The 19,048-nt window shown below is 31.4% G+C and overlaps 2 protein-coding genes across 3 annotated transcripts; one reads left to right on the top strand and one right to left on the bottom strand.

The window, feature by feature from the left end:
* Positions 9,305 to 12,844, top strand: LOC104770318 (mechanosensitive ion channel protein 9). Of its 2 annotated transcripts, none has more exons than XM_010494721.1 (6): positions 9,305 to 9,401; positions 9,878 to 11,348; positions 11,427 to 11,550; positions 11,706 to 11,999; positions 12,101 to 12,303; positions 12,445 to 12,844. In XM_010494721.1, the coding sequence occupies exons 2-6, from the start codon at positions 9,970 to 9,972 to the stop codon at positions 12,683 to 12,685; spliced, it is 2,241 nt and encodes a 746-aa protein (XP_010493023.1). In that variant the 5' UTR covers positions 9,305 to 9,401; positions 9,878 to 9,969; the 3' UTR covers positions 12,686 to 12,844. The 2 variants fall into 2 exon arrangements, with proteins under 2 accessions (XP_010493023.1, XP_010493024.1); XM_010494722.1 differs by lacking the exon at positions 9,305 to 9,401 and adding an exon at positions 9,404 to 9,443.
* Positions 12,979 to 15,287, bottom strand: LOC104770319 (thermospermine synthase ACAULIS5). Its single transcript, XM_010494723.2, has 9 exons — positions 15,029 to 15,287; positions 14,877 to 14,943; positions 14,630 to 14,724; positions 14,259 to 14,361; positions 14,078 to 14,166; positions 13,826 to 13,982; positions 13,659 to 13,734; positions 13,383 to 13,578; positions 12,979 to 13,279 (listed from the first exon to the last, which is right to left on the bottom strand). The coding sequence occupies exons 1-9, from the start codon at positions 15,181 to 15,183 to the stop codon at positions 13,198 to 13,200; spliced, it is 1,020 nt and encodes a 339-aa protein (XP_010493025.1). The 5' UTR covers positions 15,184 to 15,287; the 3' UTR covers positions 12,979 to 13,197.

The raw sequence follows: 19,048 nt of genomic DNA on the forward strand, positions 1-19,048 counted from the left end.
AAATATTGGGCTTCACGTGCAATCAAACTAGGTCTATCGGCAATATATTTGATAAGTGTATCATGACATTCTTTTCCTTCTGTCACAAGCTCCTTGCAGCAAGCATCTGAGACGACTCCATTCATGAAAACTTGAGCTATTGCATCCAATGCACATTTTGGGCTAATCTTGACAACACATTGATTCCACAGTGTTTTTGGTTCGCTTACTTCTATAGCAAATGATGGGATGTGTTCACTCATCGTAACAAGGATCACCACAAGAAACACCAAAGACATGTTAAGTTTTGCCATTTTTATATGTTTTTAAACTTTTAAATTTTTTTTTTCTTTTTGGTGAAGGAAAAAAAAAACTTTTAGTTTATATTTTATTCTCCGATTGAATATACTTACTCTATTTATAGATATGAATGATAGTCTTAAAACATGAAATTTATTTAGATACAGTTATTTCTTTTATTACATTTATTAAGCTTTAATTTAGCTATTTGGTTATAAACTTATATATCAAACAATCAAAAGCGTTGATTTGTAAATATTTACTTTACCTTTAAAACATATCAAAAAGTATACTTTTAAAATAATTTTCTACAGTAAATTATATTTTAATTTATATAACCGATTATATGATCTTAAATGCTACCCAAGTTCTTGAACATACCGTTTTGCATTTAGTAGGCATAGGAGAGTTTTAGTTCTTCGAAAGAGAAAGTTTTCCCTACCATTATTGGCTTTGAATTTGTATTTCTCTTATGGATTTTCTGGTTCATTTCGCTAGCCTTAAGAGTTTTTCATTTTGTTTTGTTTATGTAGACTAACAAAATGTATATTCTACACAATGTAGAGTGTGAAAAAAAAATTGTGCAATCACAGTTATGTCTAACATTAAGGGTATAGGACTTTTATCTCACAACTTCATTTATATTAAGATTTTTATAATAATTTTATTGAGATCTTTCAATATTTAGCTATGTATATTTTTAATATAATTTTTCTTCACATATAGTTCTTTCTCCGTTTCTAAGCAAGACTGTCTATTTATATTTATCCATGACTAGTAATTATAGTGTTTTTTTTATTGTAGGTAATTTTTTTTTTGACATGTCTAGTTACATATAAATTTTTTTTCTCTTCATTTCTAACCCAAAAGAATAAAGTTCTTAGGATTTTGAGGGAGTTATATACTTTTCCATGTAATCATATATATATGAAACTGATATAATTAAAAGTTTTATCCATAGATAGAGTTTACATAGCCTAAAAGCATTATAGAAAGGAGAAAAAAATAATTTTTCTTATATAAATGTCTTATCTTAAAACATTTAATCATACAACATTAAGCCATCTATAAGGTTTTGGTAACAGAAACACAATGGGCCCACAAATCATCTCTTTTTTTCAAATATTGGGCTTCACGTGCAATCAAACTAGGTCTATCGGCAATATATTTGATAAGTGTATCATGACATTCTTTTCCTTCTGTCACAAGCTCCTTGCAGCAAGCATCTGAGACGACTCCATTCATGAAAACTTGAGCTATTGCATCCAATGCACACTTTGGGCTAATCTTGACAACACATTGATTCCACAGTGTTTTTGGTTTGCTTACTTCTACACCAAATGATGGGATGTGTTCACTCATCGTAACAAGGATCACCACAAGAAACACCAAAGACATGTTAAGTTTTCCCATTTTTATATGTTTTTAAACTTTTAAATTTTTTTTTTTCTTTTTGGTGAAGGAAAAAAAAAAACATTTAGTTTATATTTTATTCTCCGATTGAATATACTTACTCTATTTATAGATATGAATGATAGTCTTAAAACATGAAATTTATTTAGATACAGTTATTTTTTTTATTACATTTATTAAGCTTTAATTTAGCTATTTGGTTATAAACTTATATATCAAACAAGCGTTGATTTGTAAATATTTACTTTACCTTTAAAACGTATTAAAAAGTATACTTGTAAAATAATTTTCTACAGTAAATTATATTTTAATTTATATAACCAATTATATGATCTTAAATGCTACCTAAGTAATTGAACATACCGTTTTGCATTTAGTAGGCGTAGGAGAGTTTTTGTTCTTCGAAAGAGAAAGTTTTCCCTACCATTATTGCCTTTGAATTTGTGTTTCTCTTATGGATTTTCTGGTTCATTTCGCTAGCCTTAAGAGTTTTTCATTTTGTTTCGTTTATGTAGACTAACAAAATGTATATTGTACACAATTTAGAGTGTGAAAAAAAAAATTGTGCAATCACAGTTATGTCTAACCTTAAGGGTATAAGACATTTATCTCACAACTTTGTCTATATTAAGATTTTTATCATAATTTTATTGAGATCTTTCAATATTTAGCTATGTATATTTTTAATGTAATTTCTCTTCACATATAGTTATTTCTCCGTTTCTAAGCAAGACTGTCTATTTATATTTATCCATGACTATTAATTTATAGTATTTATTTTATTGTAGGTAATTTTTTTTTGACATGTCTAGTTACATATAAATTTTTTTCCTCTTCATTTCTAACCCAAAAGAATAAAGTTCTTAGGATTTTGAGGGAGTTATATACTTTTCCATGTAATCATATATATATAAAACTGATATAATTAAAAGTTTTATCCATAGATAGAGTTTACATAGCCTAAAAGCATTATAGAAAGGAGAAAAAAATAATTTTACTTATATAAATGTCTTATCTTAAAACATTTAATCATACAACATTAAGCCATCTATAAGGTTTTGGTAACAGAAACACAATGGGCCCACAAATCATCTTTTTTTTTCAAATATTGGGCTTCACGTGCAATCAAACTAGGTCTATCGGCAATATATTTGATAAGTGTATCATGACATTCTTTTCCTTCTGTCACAAGCTCCTTGCAGCAAGCATCTGAGACGACTCCATTCATGAAAACTTGAGCTATTGCATCCAATGCACACTTTGGGCTAATCTTGACAACACATTGATTCCACAGTGTTTTTGGTTCGCTTACTTCTACAGCAAATGATGGGATGTGTTCACTCATCGTAACAAGGATCACCACAAGAAACACCAAAGACATGTTAAGTTTTCCCATTTTTATATGTTTTTAAACTTTTAAATTTTTTTTTTCTTTTTGGTGAAGGAAAAAAAGAACTTTTAGTTTATATTTTATTCTCCGATTGAATATACTTACTCTATTTATAGATATGAATGATAGTCTTAAAACATGAAATTTATTTAGATACAGTTATTTCTTTTATTACATTTATTAAGCTTTAATTTAGCTATTTGGTTATAAACTTATATATCAAACAATCAAAAGCGTTGATTTGTAAATATTTACTTTACCTTTAAAACATATTAAAAAGTATACTTGTAAAATAATTTTCTACAGTAAATTATATTTTAATTTATATAACCGATTATATGATCTTAAATGCTACCCAAGTAATTGAACATACCGTTTTGCATTTAGTAGGCATAGGAGAGTTTTTGTTCTTCGAGAGAGAAAGTTTTCTCTACCATTATTGCCTTTGAATTTGTGTTTCTCTTATGGATTTTCTGGTTCATTTCGCTAGCTTTAAGAGTTTTTCATTTTGTTTTGTTTATGTAGACTAACAAAATGTATATTGTACACAATTTAGAGTGTGAAAAAAAATTGTGCAATCACAGTTATGTCTAACCTTAGGGGTATAGGACTTTTATCTCACAACTTTGTCTATATTAAGATTTTTATCATAATTTTATTGAGATCTTTCAATATTTAGCTATGTATATTTTTAATGTAATTTCTCTTCACATATAGTTATTTCTCCGTTTCTAAGCAAGACTGTCTATTTATATTTATCCATGACTAGTAATTATAGTGTTTTTTTTATTGTAGGTAATTTTTTTTTTGACATGTCTAGTTACATATAAATTTTTTTCCTCTTCATTTCTAACCCAAAAGAATAAAGTTCTTAGGATTTTGAGGGAGTTATATACTTTTCCATGTAATCATATATATATAAAACTGATATAATTAAAAGTTTTATCCATAGATAGAGTTTACATAGCCTAAAAGCATTATAGAAAGGAGAAAAAAATAATTTTACTTATATAAATGTCTTATCTTAAAACATTTAATCATACAACATTAAGCCATCTATAAGGTTTTGGTAACAGAAACACAATGGGCCCACAAATCATCTCTTTTTTTCAAATATTGGGCTTCACGTGCAATCAAACTAGGTCTATCGGCAATATATTTGATAAGTGTATCATGACATTCTTTTCCTTCTGTCACAAGCTCCTTGCAGCAAGCATCTGAGACGACTCCATTCATGAAAACTTGAGCTATTGCATCCAATGCACACTTTGGGCTAATCTTGACAACACATTGATTCCACAGTGTTTTTGGTTCGCTTACTTCTACAGCAAATGATGGGATGTGTTCACTCATCGTAACAAGGATCACCACAAGAAACACCAAAGACATGTTAAGTTTTCCCATTTTTATATGTTTTTAAACTTTTAAATTTTTTTTTTCTTTTTGGTGAAGGAAAAAAAAAACTTTTAGTTTATATTTTATTCTCCGATTGAATATACTTACTCTATTTATAGATATGAATGATAGTCTTAAAACATGAAATTTATTTAGATACAGTTATTTTTTTTATTACATTTATTAAGCTTTAATTTAGCTATTTGGTTATAAACTTATATATCAAACAAGCGTTGATTTGTAAATATTTACTTTACCTTTAAAACGTATTAAAAAGTATACTTGTAAAATAATTTTCTACAGTAAATTATATTTTAATTTATATAACCAATTATATGATCTTAAATGCTACCTAAGTAATTGAACATACCGTTTTGCATTTAGTAGGCGTAGGAGAGTTTTTGTTCTTCGAAAGAGAAAGTTTTCCCTACCATTATTGCCTTTGAATTTGTGTTTCTCTTATGGATTTTCTGGTTCATTTCGCTAGCCTTAAGAGTTTTTCATTTTGTTTCGTTTATGTAGACTAACAAAATGTATATTGTACACAATTTAGAGTGTGAAAAAAAAAATTGTGCAATCACAGTTATGTCTAACCTTAAGGGTATAAGACATTTATCTCACAACTTTGTCTATATTAAGATTTTTATCATAATTTTATTGAGATCTTTCAATATTTAGCTATGTATATTTTTAATGTAATTTCTCTTCACATATAGTTATTTCTCCGTTTCTAAGCAAGACTGTCTATTTATATTTATCCATGACTATTAATTTATAGTATTTATTTTATTGTAGGTAATTTTTTTTTGACATGTCTAGTTACATATAATTTTTTTTCCTCTTCATTTCTAACCCAAAAGAATAAAGTTCTTAGGATTTTGAGGGAGTTATATACTTTTCCATGTAATCATATATATATAAAACTGATATAATTAAAAGTTTTATCCATAGATAGAGTTTACATAGCCTAAAAGCATTATAGAAAGGAGAAAAAAATAATTTTACTTATATAAATGTCTTATCTTAAAACATTTAATCATACAACATTAAGCCATCTATAAGGTTTTGGTAACAGAAACACAATGGGCCCACAAATCATCTCTTTTTTTCAAATATTGGGCTTCACGTGCAATCAAACTAGGTCTATCGGCAATATATTTGATAAGTGTATCATGACATTCTTTTCCTTCTGTCACAAGCTCCTTGCAGCAAGCATCTGAGACGACTCCATTCATGAAAACTTGAGCTATTGCATCCAATGCACACTTTGGGCTAATCTTGACAACACATTGATTCCACAGTGTTTTTGGTTCGCTTACTTCTACAACAAATGATGGGATGTGTTCACTCATCGTAACAAGGATCACCACAAGAAACACCAAAGACATGTTAAGTTTTCCCATTTTTATATGTTTTTAAACTTTTAAATTTTTTTTTTCTTTTTGGTGAAGGAAAAAAAGAACTTTTAGTTTATATTTTATTCTCCAATTGAATATACTTACTCTATTTATAGATATGAATGATAGTCTTAAAACATGAAATTTATTTAGATACAGTTATTTCTTTTATTACATTTATTAAGCTTTAATTTAGCTATTTGGTTATAAACTTATATATCAAACAATCAAAAGCGTTGATTTGTAAATATTTACTTTACCTTTAAAATATATTAAAAAGTATACTTTTAAAATAATTTTCTACAGTAAATTATATTTTAATTTATATAACCGATTATATGATCTTAAATGCTACCCAATTTATTGAACATACCGTTTTGCATTTAGTAGGCATAGGAGATTCTTCGAAAGAGAAAGTTTTCCCTACCATTATTGGCTTTGAATTTGTGTTTCTCTTATGAATTTTTTGGTTCATTTCGCTAGCCTTAGGAGTTTTTCATTTTGTTTTGTTTATGTAGACTAACAAAATGTATATTGTACACAATTTAGAGTGTGAAAAAAAAATTGTGCAATCACAGTTATGTCTAACCTTAAGGGTATAAGACTTTTATCTCACAACTTCGTCTATATTAAGATTTTTATAATAATTTTATTGAGATCTTTCAATATTTAGCTATGTATATTTTTAATGTAATTTCTCTTCACATATAGTTATTTCTCCGTTTCTAAGCAAGACTGTCTATTTATATTTATCCATGACTAGTAATTATAGTGTTTTTTTTTATTGTAGGTAATTTTTTTTTGACATGTCTAGTTACATAAAAATTTGGTTTCTCTTCATTCCTAACCCAAAAGAATAAAGTTCTTAGGATTTTAAGGGAGTTATATACTTTTCCATGTAATCATATATATATGAAACTGATATAATTAAAAGTTTTATCCATAGATAGAGTTTACATAGCCTAAAAGCATTATAAAAAAGAGAAAAAAATTATTTTACTTATATAAATATCTTATCTTAAAACATTTAATCATACAACATTAAGCCATCTATAAGGTTTTGGTAACAGAAACACAATGGGCCCACAAATCATCTCTTTTTTCAAATATTGGGCTTCACGTGCAATCAAACTAGGTCTATCGGCAATATATTTGACAAGTGTGTCATGACATTCTTTTCCTTCTGTCACAAGCTCCTTGCAGCAAGCATCCGAGACAAATCCATTCATGAAAACTTGAGCTATTGCATCCAATGCACACTTTGGGCTAATCTTGACAACACATTGATTACACAGTGTTTTTGGTTCGCTTACTTCTACAGCAAATGATGGGATGTGTTCACTCATCGTAACAAGGATCACCACAAGAAATACCAAAGACATGTTAAGTTTTCCCATTTTTATATGTTTTAAACTTTAAAAAAATTTCTTTTTTTTGGTGAAGGAAAAAAAGAACTTTTAGTTTATATTTTATTCTCCAATTGAATATACTTACTCTATTTATAGATATGAATGATAGTCTTAAAACATGAAATTTATTTAGATACAATTATTTCTTTTATTACATTTATTAAGCTTTAATTTAGCTATTTGGTTATAAACTTATATATCAAACAATCTAAAGCGTTGATTTGTAAATATTTACTTTACCTTTAAAACATATCAAAAAGTATACTTTTAAAATAATTTTCTTCAGTAAATTATATTTTAACTTATATAACCGATTATATGATCTTAAATGCTACCCAAGTTCTTGAACATACCGTTTTGCAATTTAGTAGGCATAGGAGAGTTTTAGTTCTTCGAAAGAGAAAATTTACCCTACCATTATTGGCTTTGAATTTGTGTTTCTCTTATGGATTTTCTGGTTCATTTTGCTAACCTTAGAGTTTTTCATTTTTTTTTTGTTTATGTAGACTAACAAAATGTATATTCTACACAATATAGAGTGTGAAAAAAAAATTGTGCAATCACAGTTATGTCTAACCTTAAGGGTATAGGACTTCTATCTCACAACTTCATCTATATTAAGATTTTTATAATAATTTTATTGAGATCTTTCAATATTTAGCTATGTATATTTTTAAAAATATAATTTCTCTTCACATATAGTTATTTCTCCGTTTCTAAGCAAGACTGTCTATTTATATTTATCCATGACTAGTAATTATAGTGTTTTTTTTATTGTATGTAATTTTTTTTTGACAAGTCTAGTTACATATAAATTTTTTTCTCTTCATTTCTAACCCAAATGTGTATTTGTCACACTCACATGTATATATTAGAAATTTTAGATCCGATCTAGCAAAAAGTTTGAATAATTCGATAAATTAAATTCACTTTCGACTTGTGTCTCTAATTAAATTAACGCCAAATCTTATGATCATATTTACCCCGATATAAGGATCGAGCACTCTCATAAGAAATATATTCAAGACTTGCCATCTTATACGAGAAAAACCTTTTTGTCATATACAAGAAAACTTTATTTTGTATATATATATATACATTTCTATCTAATCTACTACACTTAACGACGAAAATGAAATGCATGAAATATCGCAGTAGCTAGTAACTAGTAGGATATTACATTAATGTAGTAAATATATATATATATATATATATATAATCTATGCATTGAAGTTATTTAGTACTATCTTTTTCGTCGTACTAGCTAGTAGCATTAAAAAAAATAAGTTCGATCATGAATAATTCATTTTCTAATTGGCTCGATGCGAGTTATTTTAAATATATTCTGCCGTGCACGTTAAAATCATGGTAAGAAGGTAGTAGTTTATGTTACTCAGAAACAATATAAAATGTTGATTTTTCATCGAAATACCAAATTCGTTGTTATCGAATATCGCTCTATTCAATACTGTATTTCCATTGTTGATACTAACGGTAAAACCAAGGACTGTATATATTCTTGCTGTCGCCTACTCACCTTTGTTTTTCTACCTAGTATTATAATTATACTATATGATTTTTGTTGGCAATTTAAGATTTGATAGTAGCCACGACCATTATTAAGCAGCTGTAGCAATTATGCGGTAACCTTCTCCTTTTATTGCTCACTAAAACTGTGTTGTCTTCTACGTTCCATGTTCTTTTTTTTACGTAGAGCACATGCAAATCATTTTAGCTAAATTAAATGACTTTGAATTTTCAATAGTCTTTTTTTTTTTTGAAGAATAATGTTTTCTATACCACTACTTAAAAGAAACGAAAAATATGTCAATAAAGTTGTTTTTAATAAGGCTTTGTGTATTCAAATCTTAAACGTTATCAAGTATCAACTTTGTCATTGGGAAGCATAAAACTTTATTTTTATTGGAATCCCGTCCACTCTGAGATCCACGTGATTGTTTATATTTAATTATGGCCAATTTGTTTTCTGTCTGCATTACTCTGGAACTAGTATTATTTTTTTCTTATTCAACTGATTTGTTTGGTTTATAAAATGCACTTGGAGTTCGCATTTAGCGAAGCTGAACTAAAGTTTCAAGATCAATCCTTCCTCGGGCGGTAAGTGTCCTTGTACAACTCTTCTGCTCTTTTCCCTTTCTGGTACTTTTTCTGGTACTTTTTTTTTTACTTATTGAAGCTTCTAAAACTTTGTAGTTCTTCTTTTTTGGTCCACCAAAAGATAGGATACAGAGTTCCCATACCTGCTCTGTTTTCTAGCTGAGTAGTACTGCTCGTTTCCTTTATTTTTCTATGAATGTACACCTATTTGTTTTGGGAAAGTACTGTTTACTTAAGAACAAATGATCTTTCTTGCAGATCTCTTTTCTAGCCTTGTAGAGTTTGGTTTATGTTTTAAGGTTAACTTTCAGATAGCTAGAGGCTCCGAAGTAGGTCAACTTAAAAATATATATAAGTGAAAACTTTGTCCAACGGTGTTAAGCATTTGTTAAAATCAATCTTAGTTCATGTATCTATTTGTGTAAGAGTTTGTGATTAATCTAATCATTACCTCATTTCTACTCTCGTCTTCTTAGGATTTGGTCCAACTTCTGGGCTCTTTTGGGAGCCATTGGAGTCAAACAGCTGCATTAGCAAATTTATTGGTTGGAAGGTGACTTAATTAAGGATGGCAGAGAAGAGAGTCAGTAACGGAGAAGAAGTTGTTATTAATGTATCAGATAAAGAAGAGTCAAAAGACTCAGCAGCATCTCCTTCTTTCAATCCATTGCCTTCACCGGAAGCAGATGCGGTGACTGAGAAATCCAAACCAGTGCCGATAAGCATTCCACCTCCTGATATCTATAAGTTTGCTGGTAGCGTTCATAAGCCGCCTAAAACTCCAAGTCCAAACACTGGAGGTCTAGTTCGGAGGAAGTCTATTTCGAGGTCAGTTTACTCCAAGTCAAAGTCAAGGTTTGGGGAACAACAGTCTTTTAGATACGATCACACTAGAGAGGAAAATGGTGGTGGATCCCTTAGGGAACAGTTTGGTGCTGCTTCATCATTCGCAAGGAATTCTTTTGACAGGGCTTCCCCTAATAACAAATCTAATAGGAGCATTGCGTCAGCTGCAGCACTTAGTAGAGTTGATGAGGATGAAACGGATGAGAATGAGGAAATCTACAAAAAGGTTAAGTTACACCGACGAAAGCGTAGCCGGATGACACCTCTTGCTCTGATTGAGTTGGTACTGTTTTTTGCCATTTTGGCCACTTTGGTTGTGAGTTTAACCGTTGATAAGGTGAACAAGCATAAGATTTGGGGTTTGGAACTTTGGAAATGGTGCGTGCTTGTGATGGTGACACTGAGCGGCCTTTTCCTGACGAATTGGTTCATGCATCTTGCGGTGTTCCTCATAGAAAAGAACTATCTACTCAAGAAAAAAGTGTTGTACTTTGTGCACGGTTTGAAGAAGAATGTTCAAGTCTTCATATGGTTTGCCTTGATTCTGATTGCTTGGGTATGTCTGTTCGATGAAGATGATAAACACTCACGAAAGACCAAGAAGTTTCTCGACTTTATTACTGCAACTATTGTCACCCTTCTCGTCGGGTCAGTTCTTTTCTTGGTGAAGACGTTTGCCTTGAAAGTTCTTGCTTCAAAGTTCAACGTCAGAAACTTCTTTGAGAGGATTCAAGAGTCTGTCTTCCACCAATACGTTCTTCAGACTCTCTCGGGACCTCCGCTTATAGAAGAGGCCGAGAACGTTGGTCGCGTGCCAAGCACGGGACACCTTAGCTTCACGAGCACCAAGAATGGAAAAGTGAAAGACAAGAAAGTGATCGATATGGGAAAGGTTCACAGGATGAAACAAGAGAAGGTCTCTGCTTGGACAATGCGTGTTTTGATAGAAGCCGTGGGAACTTCAGGTATCTCAACCATATCTAGCACTATAGATGAGGTCAACGATAAGAAAGAGAAAACTGATAAAGAGATAACAAATGAGATGGAGGCTGTGGCTGCTGCTTATGATATCTTCAACAATGTTGCTAAGCCTAACCAAAAGTGAGTCGTCATAACACAATACTCTGCTTTCTTTACCCTGTTTCATCATAATCATTTAATTGCTTCTTGATTTTTCAGTTGCATAGAAGAAGACGACCTATTGAGGTTCATGATTAAGGAAGAGGTTGACCTTGTACTCCCATTAATAGATGGTGCTGCTGACACCGGACAAATCACACGCAAGGCTTTTACAGAATGGGTGGTAGCATTCCTCAAACACCCTTAGTTTTGTTGTTCTTTTATATGCTACGTTTTAAGAGTTTATTCGAATTTTTTTACCCTAAAACATAACACATTCATTATGCATATTTGGAGAAGGTGTTATAAGTTTTAAAGTAGGTTTGGTACGTTTGACAGGTCGGTGTATACCTAAATAGGAAAACTATAGGACATTCACTGAACGACACAAAAACAGCGGTTAAGCAGTTGGACAAACTTATATCTGGAATCCTGACCGTTGTTACATTGATCGTTTGGTTGGTACTTCTGGATATAGCATCGACCAAGATTTTGTTATTGCTCTCGTCACAAGTCCTGGGTCTTGCTTTCATGATCGGAAGCACTTGCAAGAATATCTTTGAATCCTTTATTTTCGTCTTCGTGATGCACCCTTATGACGTCGGAGACCGTTGCGTTGTCGACGGTGTTATGGTAACTAAACTTTCCAAGTTTGGTTTTCTCACTATATATTACTACTAAGTTACAATATCTAAATAATTGAGTTTATCTTCTTTTTTTTCTTGCATTTGAAGTTGTTGGTTGAAGAAATAGATCTTTTAACGACCGTGTTCCTCAAGATTGACAACGAGAAAGTGTTCTATCCAAACTCGGTTTTAATATCGAAACCAATAAGCAACTACTACAGAAGTCCGGATATGGGAGATTATGTCGACTTCGGCATCGCATTCTCAACACCGGCCGAGAAAATCGGCACTCTCAAGGAAAAAATCAAAGAGTAAGTATTATATATGCATATATATTAGAGATCAATATGGATTATATAAGGTTCTTTTTTTTTTTTTATAAGTTGGTCACATGTTAGTTAAGTTTCTCCATATATAAGTCACTTACTAATTTTGTGTGTATATTTGGTCAGATACTTGGTGGCAAACCCACAACATTGGTATCCAGAACCCCTGGTGATGGTGAGGTCGATTGAGAATGTGAACAAGCTGGTATTGAATATACTGGTCCAGCACACCATCAATTTCCAAGTATACGTAGAGAAGAGTTTGAGAAGAACCGCGCTGATCATCGCAATCAAGCGAATTCTCGAGGATCTTGAGATCGACTACACTCTCCTTCCTCAAGATGTTCGTCTCACTGGTCACAACTGATCAGTTCCTTATTTTTTTGCATTTAGTATTATTGTAGTAGTTTCACTTCATTTTCGGTTTAATTGAACTTGATTTGCTTTCGGTTTAGTTTAATTTGATTTGTACTAGTACTTATATGATCTCTCTCTTCTTCTTGAGTCAAAACATTTAAACTCTTAATGCCAGATTTTATTAGAATTCTAATAACGTCCATAAAATACCAACTAAATTTCTAGAACACAATTGGACTTTTTTGGATTTAGTGTGACGAAATTACTAAGCAATATAGTTTTGTTAACCAAACTAAACCGCAATAACTTGAAGGAAGATATAGTTTTGTTAACCAAACTAAACAGGAATAACTTGAGTGAACAAGAAGGAAACGAAAGAAGCTCAAGCAATATAGAAAAAAAGAAAACCGAACCAAAGTAAGACAACGCCCGGTTATGCGCGGAGAAAAGAAACCGGCTTTTTTTTTTGTTTTCTTGTGACATGGAGTTTGGTATGAATCTGAAATTGGACCGGGTTCTTGATCAAATATGCCGGTACGCCACCCCATGACCATGAATGAACCTAGCGTTCTCTTCACTATAGACTTCTGTCTCCTTTTCCAACCTGTCCAATATATTTGGTATCAACTTTTGTAAGTAAATCGATTAATCAATTCTTGTGTGTTAATTAAGGAAAAAAACAGAGATAGAGAAAAAATGGGAATTACGCGAGAGATATGGTTTTGTTGAGTGTAGCAGCAGAGATGAAGGAAGGAGCATTTAAATACATCAACTCTCCTTCAACTCTCTCTTCGATTCTTCGGTCCATTTCATTAACATCAACGTCAAACTCATGGTCTGATGCCATCACCCATCCCCACGTGTCCGCAAATGATGGCACATGTGCTGTGTAAGCCTTCACGTCTGTTTCCATTTCAATCATCAAAAAATAGACCAAATAATGTCTCTACAAGAAACACACAAAAGATGCATCATTGGCTTACACTTGAAGACTTGCTTCATGGTGTTGTAGATTGATGTGAAGACTTCCTTGTGAGTGAATATTCCTGCTGGTCCAGCCTATATTTTTTTTAAAAAAGAAGAGTTATATTTTAGTATTTTTCACGTAAGTTTAAATATTATATATATATATATATAAAAGATGAAAGACCTGGGTGACAAAAATGCCGTTAGGGGTAAGCTTGGGTTTGAGGATGTTTTGGTAGAAGGATTTGGTGTAGAGCTGATAACAAGGTCCACCTTCCACTGGATCAGCTAAATCTCCCACTATGATATCAAACTTCTCTTCTCTTTTCTCCAATTCAGCCCTTTTCACATCCATATTTTATATTTTTATTAGAGAATTAATTATAAAGTCATATTATTAACTCTTGTGTTTTATGTTTTGTTTTAGTTTCCTTACTTTGCATCTTTGATCACAAGTTCAAGCTTCTTGTTACAAAAAGCTTCGCTGTTAACGGTCAGAAATCTTCTGCAAAAATCAACAACTTCCTAGAAAAAAGAACAAAAAAACATGTTTGTTGAGATCATGCATGAGGGAACGTATATGTCTGTTAATACAAGTAGGGAGATAAGAGTTTAACCTGATCAATGTCACACATGACAACTTTCTCGATCGTATTGTGTTTTAGTATTTCTCTTGCAGCAGAACCTTCACCTCCTCCCATTATAAACACAGTCTTGGGGCTAGTTCAAAGAGCAATATGGTTAAGTACATAACTAACTAAAATTCCATTTACAGTTCAAAAACCATGATTATATAAACTGTTTATGTATAATAACTAGAATTTCTTGTATGCGATTTTAGGTGCATTGTGAAAAATACTTTTTTTTTTTTTTGTGAAATTACTAATTAGTTGAATACTTGAAACCTTTTTTATACATTTAAAAAAAAAAAATTATACATACATACATACACAATTAATTTGCAAGTGAAGTAAAATTAAGTACATACTTGGGATGGAAGAGGAGGGCAGGGTGAATCAAACATTCATGATAGATAAACTCATCTCTCTCTGCACTTTGCATTTTGCCGTCGATCACAAGCACCTGTTTTAACTTCATAGTAATTAGTCTCCACTTTATATATATAACTACTCTAATTTTTTTTTGTGATTAATAAAAAAATAACTATACAAAAGAAACATATATATGGAACTTGCAAATAAATAAATAAAAATCAATATTTGACGAAAATGTACCTTTCCGAAACGCTTGGTGTCCAATAAAGCAATATCTTGGTACTCACTAGTTCCTTGATGGAGAACACTGTCAAGAAAATATAAATTAATAAATGATAAAAAAAGAGGCAAAATTAAAATTAAGGGAAAGCGAAGTTGTGACAGAAACGAACCTGTTGAGTGCAAAAGACCACTTGAGATCATCATCGATGGTTTCTTCATACCAATGGCAATCCTGCTGGTTGGAGTGAAGGGTTTGAATGGGTGATGTGTCTTTGTGAATCTCCGGGAACCCATTACCGAACATAATTTCTACGGCTTCACCCATATCCAAGTTGAGAGAGAGAGAGAGAAAGAGTGCGTGAGAGAGAGAGATAGGGAAAAGGAGTGCTAATGCTTGGTGATGGGATATAATTCTATGGAGACAACCTTTGCGTTTTTATAGAATCTTGTTGGTGTGTAGGATTGTAATATCGTGCGTTATCCACAAGTGAGGGGGAAAATGAAAAAATGTTAGCATGAGTAATGATTACGAAAGATAAAACTCTAAAATCTTCTGCCAGATTTCTGTCGCATGCTTATATTTTTTGCATTTTAACGTTTTCAACACTTCCTCATCGTGACATCATAATTATTAGAGAGATTTATATCGTACTAGTATATATTACTTCTTTTTTTCATGATTTACATCACTTCGATTCATGTATTTTGCTTTCCTCTTTAGTTATCTCGATGATTTCATTTTGGTGTAATTCGTTGTTAGATATGGTATACTTTTGCGTCCTATACAGTATGGGGTAGTAATTTAACTTAATATATGAACATTCTAAATTTTAAGACATAGGACGTATTTTTCAAAATTGAAAAAGTGAACCGAAATAAAAAATATCTAAGGAGTTGAATTAAGATTTCATGATACATAAATTGGTTCAACTACTGTACGTAGTTTATTTTCCCTCCGGTTTAAAATTTTATGCCAGAGATGCTTCCGGACCACGGTTGGAAGGGTCGGTTTTGGTTTAGTTGAAGACATTACTTTCTACTGTCTTTAATTGACATCACTTTAATTTTCCCCTCGAACTCTAACATCACACTTTTAAGGTCAATCATGTTTTAAAAGCTATGGCTTTCTCCTACCCAAAAGCCAAAATCTCAGTCCTTGTAACCTTTTTTTTTTGTTAACCAACCTTTCAACATATCAATTAGTCCCCTTAATATGTTGTAAAACAAAGAAAGCTAAATCTCAAAAAATATATGCCAAACACGCTACATTACAAATCCCATATGATCATCGGTGCATGCACAAAGACAAAGTGCTCCCTTACTTTTAAAACAAGAGACCAAAAAAGAAGAATCGTCTATGTAACCAAAAGATAAAACCAGTTACAATGTAATTAGGCTCCTTTTTTCGTTTGCTTACGAAGACCCATCACAACGTACGTAGAGGAGGGAGTGCAGCAAACACGATACCAAGTGGACTCTGGAGATTAGGTGTGCAAATGTAAATGAAATACACATCACTGCAACACATCATGAATCAACACGCGCAGAATTATGGTGGGATCCACTACTTACATATGTACACTTGTCAGCTCCCCTCTCCAAGATCATCATATTTAATTTGACATAACAATTTTTTTAAAAAATAAATTTTTGTTATTTTACATAGTTTTTGAATCAAAACTCAAATTCATCGTCTAAAACCATAAAAAATTTCGTAGTCAATAGAAGACTTGGGAGATTATAACAATTACATATGTTATTTTTTACAAGATTATAAAAATATTGGAAGAAATTAGAGTGGAACCCACGATCTGTGGTATGGGATATGCACTCTTAATTAAGCGTGGAGTTAATCCACTCAAAAGAGAATGATATCTTTGTTGGAGACTCCACTCCCTTTTCTGCTTACTTCTCTTTTGCCTCTAACTTAAAGATATATCTTTTCTCGAGTTTTAAGTCATTTATTTGGCTGAACAAAAACGTGCCTTCTCATCATCATAACCATCACCATCCCCATCCCCATCCCCATCATCATCAATATTATTATGAACACGATCCTCATGTATTTTTGCGCATATATAAAAAGATCTTGAAATGAAGCCAAACATGCACATGAAACATCCTTTTGTATCATATCTCTCGTTCTGTTTGTAAACGTTTTATATACATGCTGCGTGACTATTTTGAAGAATTAAGACTATCAGAGTCTCAGAAGATTAACCAGAAAGAAAGAAAAAAACACGACGCAGTATATTGGTCAAAAACCAACGATAAACATTACAGCACCAAACGCTTTGAGGAGTGGTGATTGACCAAAAAACAAAAAAGAGTAGCGATATTAGTGGGTTTGTAATATTTCGTCTGTGTCTCTTGGAACGCTTCATGCACACCTCAGGAAGAAATGGAACTTAATTACGTTTTTTCATTTTTCTTTTTAAAATTATATCTTACATAATCTTATAGTATAGATTAGTGATCCTAAGTGTTAACACCATACCCTTCGAAAATATTTAACCTTAAATGAATACTCAAACTACATTAAATTTGAAAGCATCCGCATATCATTAAACCTTTTCCCAAGCATTTTTATTTTATTTTATTTTAGTGTCGGAGGGTCTTTGGAAGATACATATCTATCCTCAAAAGTTATTAGATGCATAACAAAGGATGGTGGCGCATGGTGGAAAAACAAAATCAGTGGCCCAGATGAATGAGCTAATAGGTGAACCATAAAGGACAACCACTTTTATTCGTGTCTTCAAAAGTGGCCTGCCTAATGAATAGCTTGCCGTCGAGTTGTCTTCCACAGGTTATCTAGATTATACACAAATAACTTTATAGCAATTGTTCAAGTTAAATAAAACATATAATTGCTGATGATATATGTGTATTTTTATCCAGCTTGGTTAAAAGACCAAGAAGGATTTTGTGGAAGCTGACTTTAGAATGATGTCAAATTATTTATTTAATGAAAGCGTGACTAACTTTCCTCCAACATCTACGTGGTTAAAGTGCTTCCACTTATGACTTACCCACCCGACCACACTCAACCTATGCATTGCATGTATCAATATAGATTAATGTGTGCACAAAGTTGTGGGCACAATCAAATCATATGTAGAAAAAACTTATTATTGTTATCATAAAATATCTCACATAGATTATTATCATACAAAATAACTACACCCTAAAATCTCCTTGGCATTTTGAAATTTGTTAGTTAAATGTTCAAATAAGTCATTTAATTAAATAAAACTAAGTAAAAGAGCAAAAATGTGCATTTCAGAGTGTCGTATTCCGGAAATCAATAGTCATTTGGGATAGAACCAAAACACGTTATTTTGAAATTTTGATGAATGCATAATGTCGATGAGAAGAAAACCGTATGAATAAGCTTTACTTACGAAACGTACAACTATATGCATATGAAGAAATAAAAGTAGAAAGCNAGAAGAGGTTGAAGAAAAAAAAAAAAAAAAAAGAGAGCGGGGAAGACAATGCCGAGAAGAGAGACCCAAGCAACCAATTTAACTAATTACTCAGTTTATTTCACTAACTTAAACTTACCAATAGTTTCGTAAATTAATAGACAACTGAAACTATATATGTACTAAGAGCATCGTTACTGAAGATTGCTCATACAAATACTTTTAATAAAAAAATAATAAATGGAAAAGGGAGAAGGAAAAAGTAGGAAAATCGATTTTTCTTAGAGCAACTTAAGAATCGATACTCATAAGAAATGAGATAAGTGTCACTTATTTAGTAGATCATATATTAAAAAATAAATGAAAAAAGAAAATCTGTAATAAAAATACTTCTTTTTGTTTTTTTGAGCAACGTTTTTCGTTTTTCCCACTAATGATGGTCTAACAGCATCACCAGCAGAGAGAACGGATTCACCGTTGCTCAAAAAAAAAAAAATTAATATATGACTAATAAGAAACTGGCATGTGTTAAAAAAATACTTAAAAACGTTTCTACACTGAGCAACTTCAGTAACGTTTCTTCTCTTTCTCTCTCCTGTTTATATTTTTTTATTAAAAAAATTTGGAGGAAGCAACTACCAGTAAACATGATCTAAGTTTGCTATAGAAGTTACTCTTCCAAAACAAGAGCACCCCAAAACAAAACAAGTTGCTAATGTGTTCATAGAAGTTACCAAGTCTCTTTTTTTTTTTTTTTTTTTT

The sequence above is a fragment of the Camelina sativa genome, chromosome 20 (genome assembly GCF_000633955.1).
Source record: "Camelina sativa cultivar DH55 chromosome 20, Cs, whole genome shotgun sequence".
Taxonomy (NCBI): domain Eukaryota; kingdom Viridiplantae; phylum Streptophyta; class Magnoliopsida; order Brassicales; family Brassicaceae; genus Camelina; species Camelina sativa.

Bases quoted from the DNA above. Each gene is read 5' to 3' on its own strand.
- LOC104770318 (XM_010494721.1), top strand. From the start codon at position 9,970: ATGGCAGAGAAGAGAGTCAGTAACGGAGAAGAAGTTGTTATTAATGTA. The intron at 11,551-11,705 runs GTAGCATTCCTC...TACGTTTGACAG, and splicing joins AGGCTTTTACAGAATGGGTG to GTCGGTGTATACCTAAATAG. The intron at 12,000-12,100 runs GTAACTAAACTT...TTGCATTTGAAG, and splicing joins GCGTTGTCGACGGTGTTATG to TTGTTGGTTGAAGAAATAGA.
- LOC104770319 (XM_010494723.2), bottom strand. From the start codon at position 15,183: ATGGGTGAAGCCGTAGAAATTATGTTCGGTAATGGGTTCCCGGAGATT. The intron at 14,944-15,028 runs GTTCGTTTCTGT...TTTTCTTGACAG, and splicing joins TGGTCTTTTGCACTCAACAG to TGTTCTCCATCAAGGAACTA. The intron at 13,735-13,825 runs GTCTTTCATCTT...AAAAAAATATAG, and splicing joins ACGGCATTTTTGTCACCCAG to GCTGGACCAGCAGGAATATT.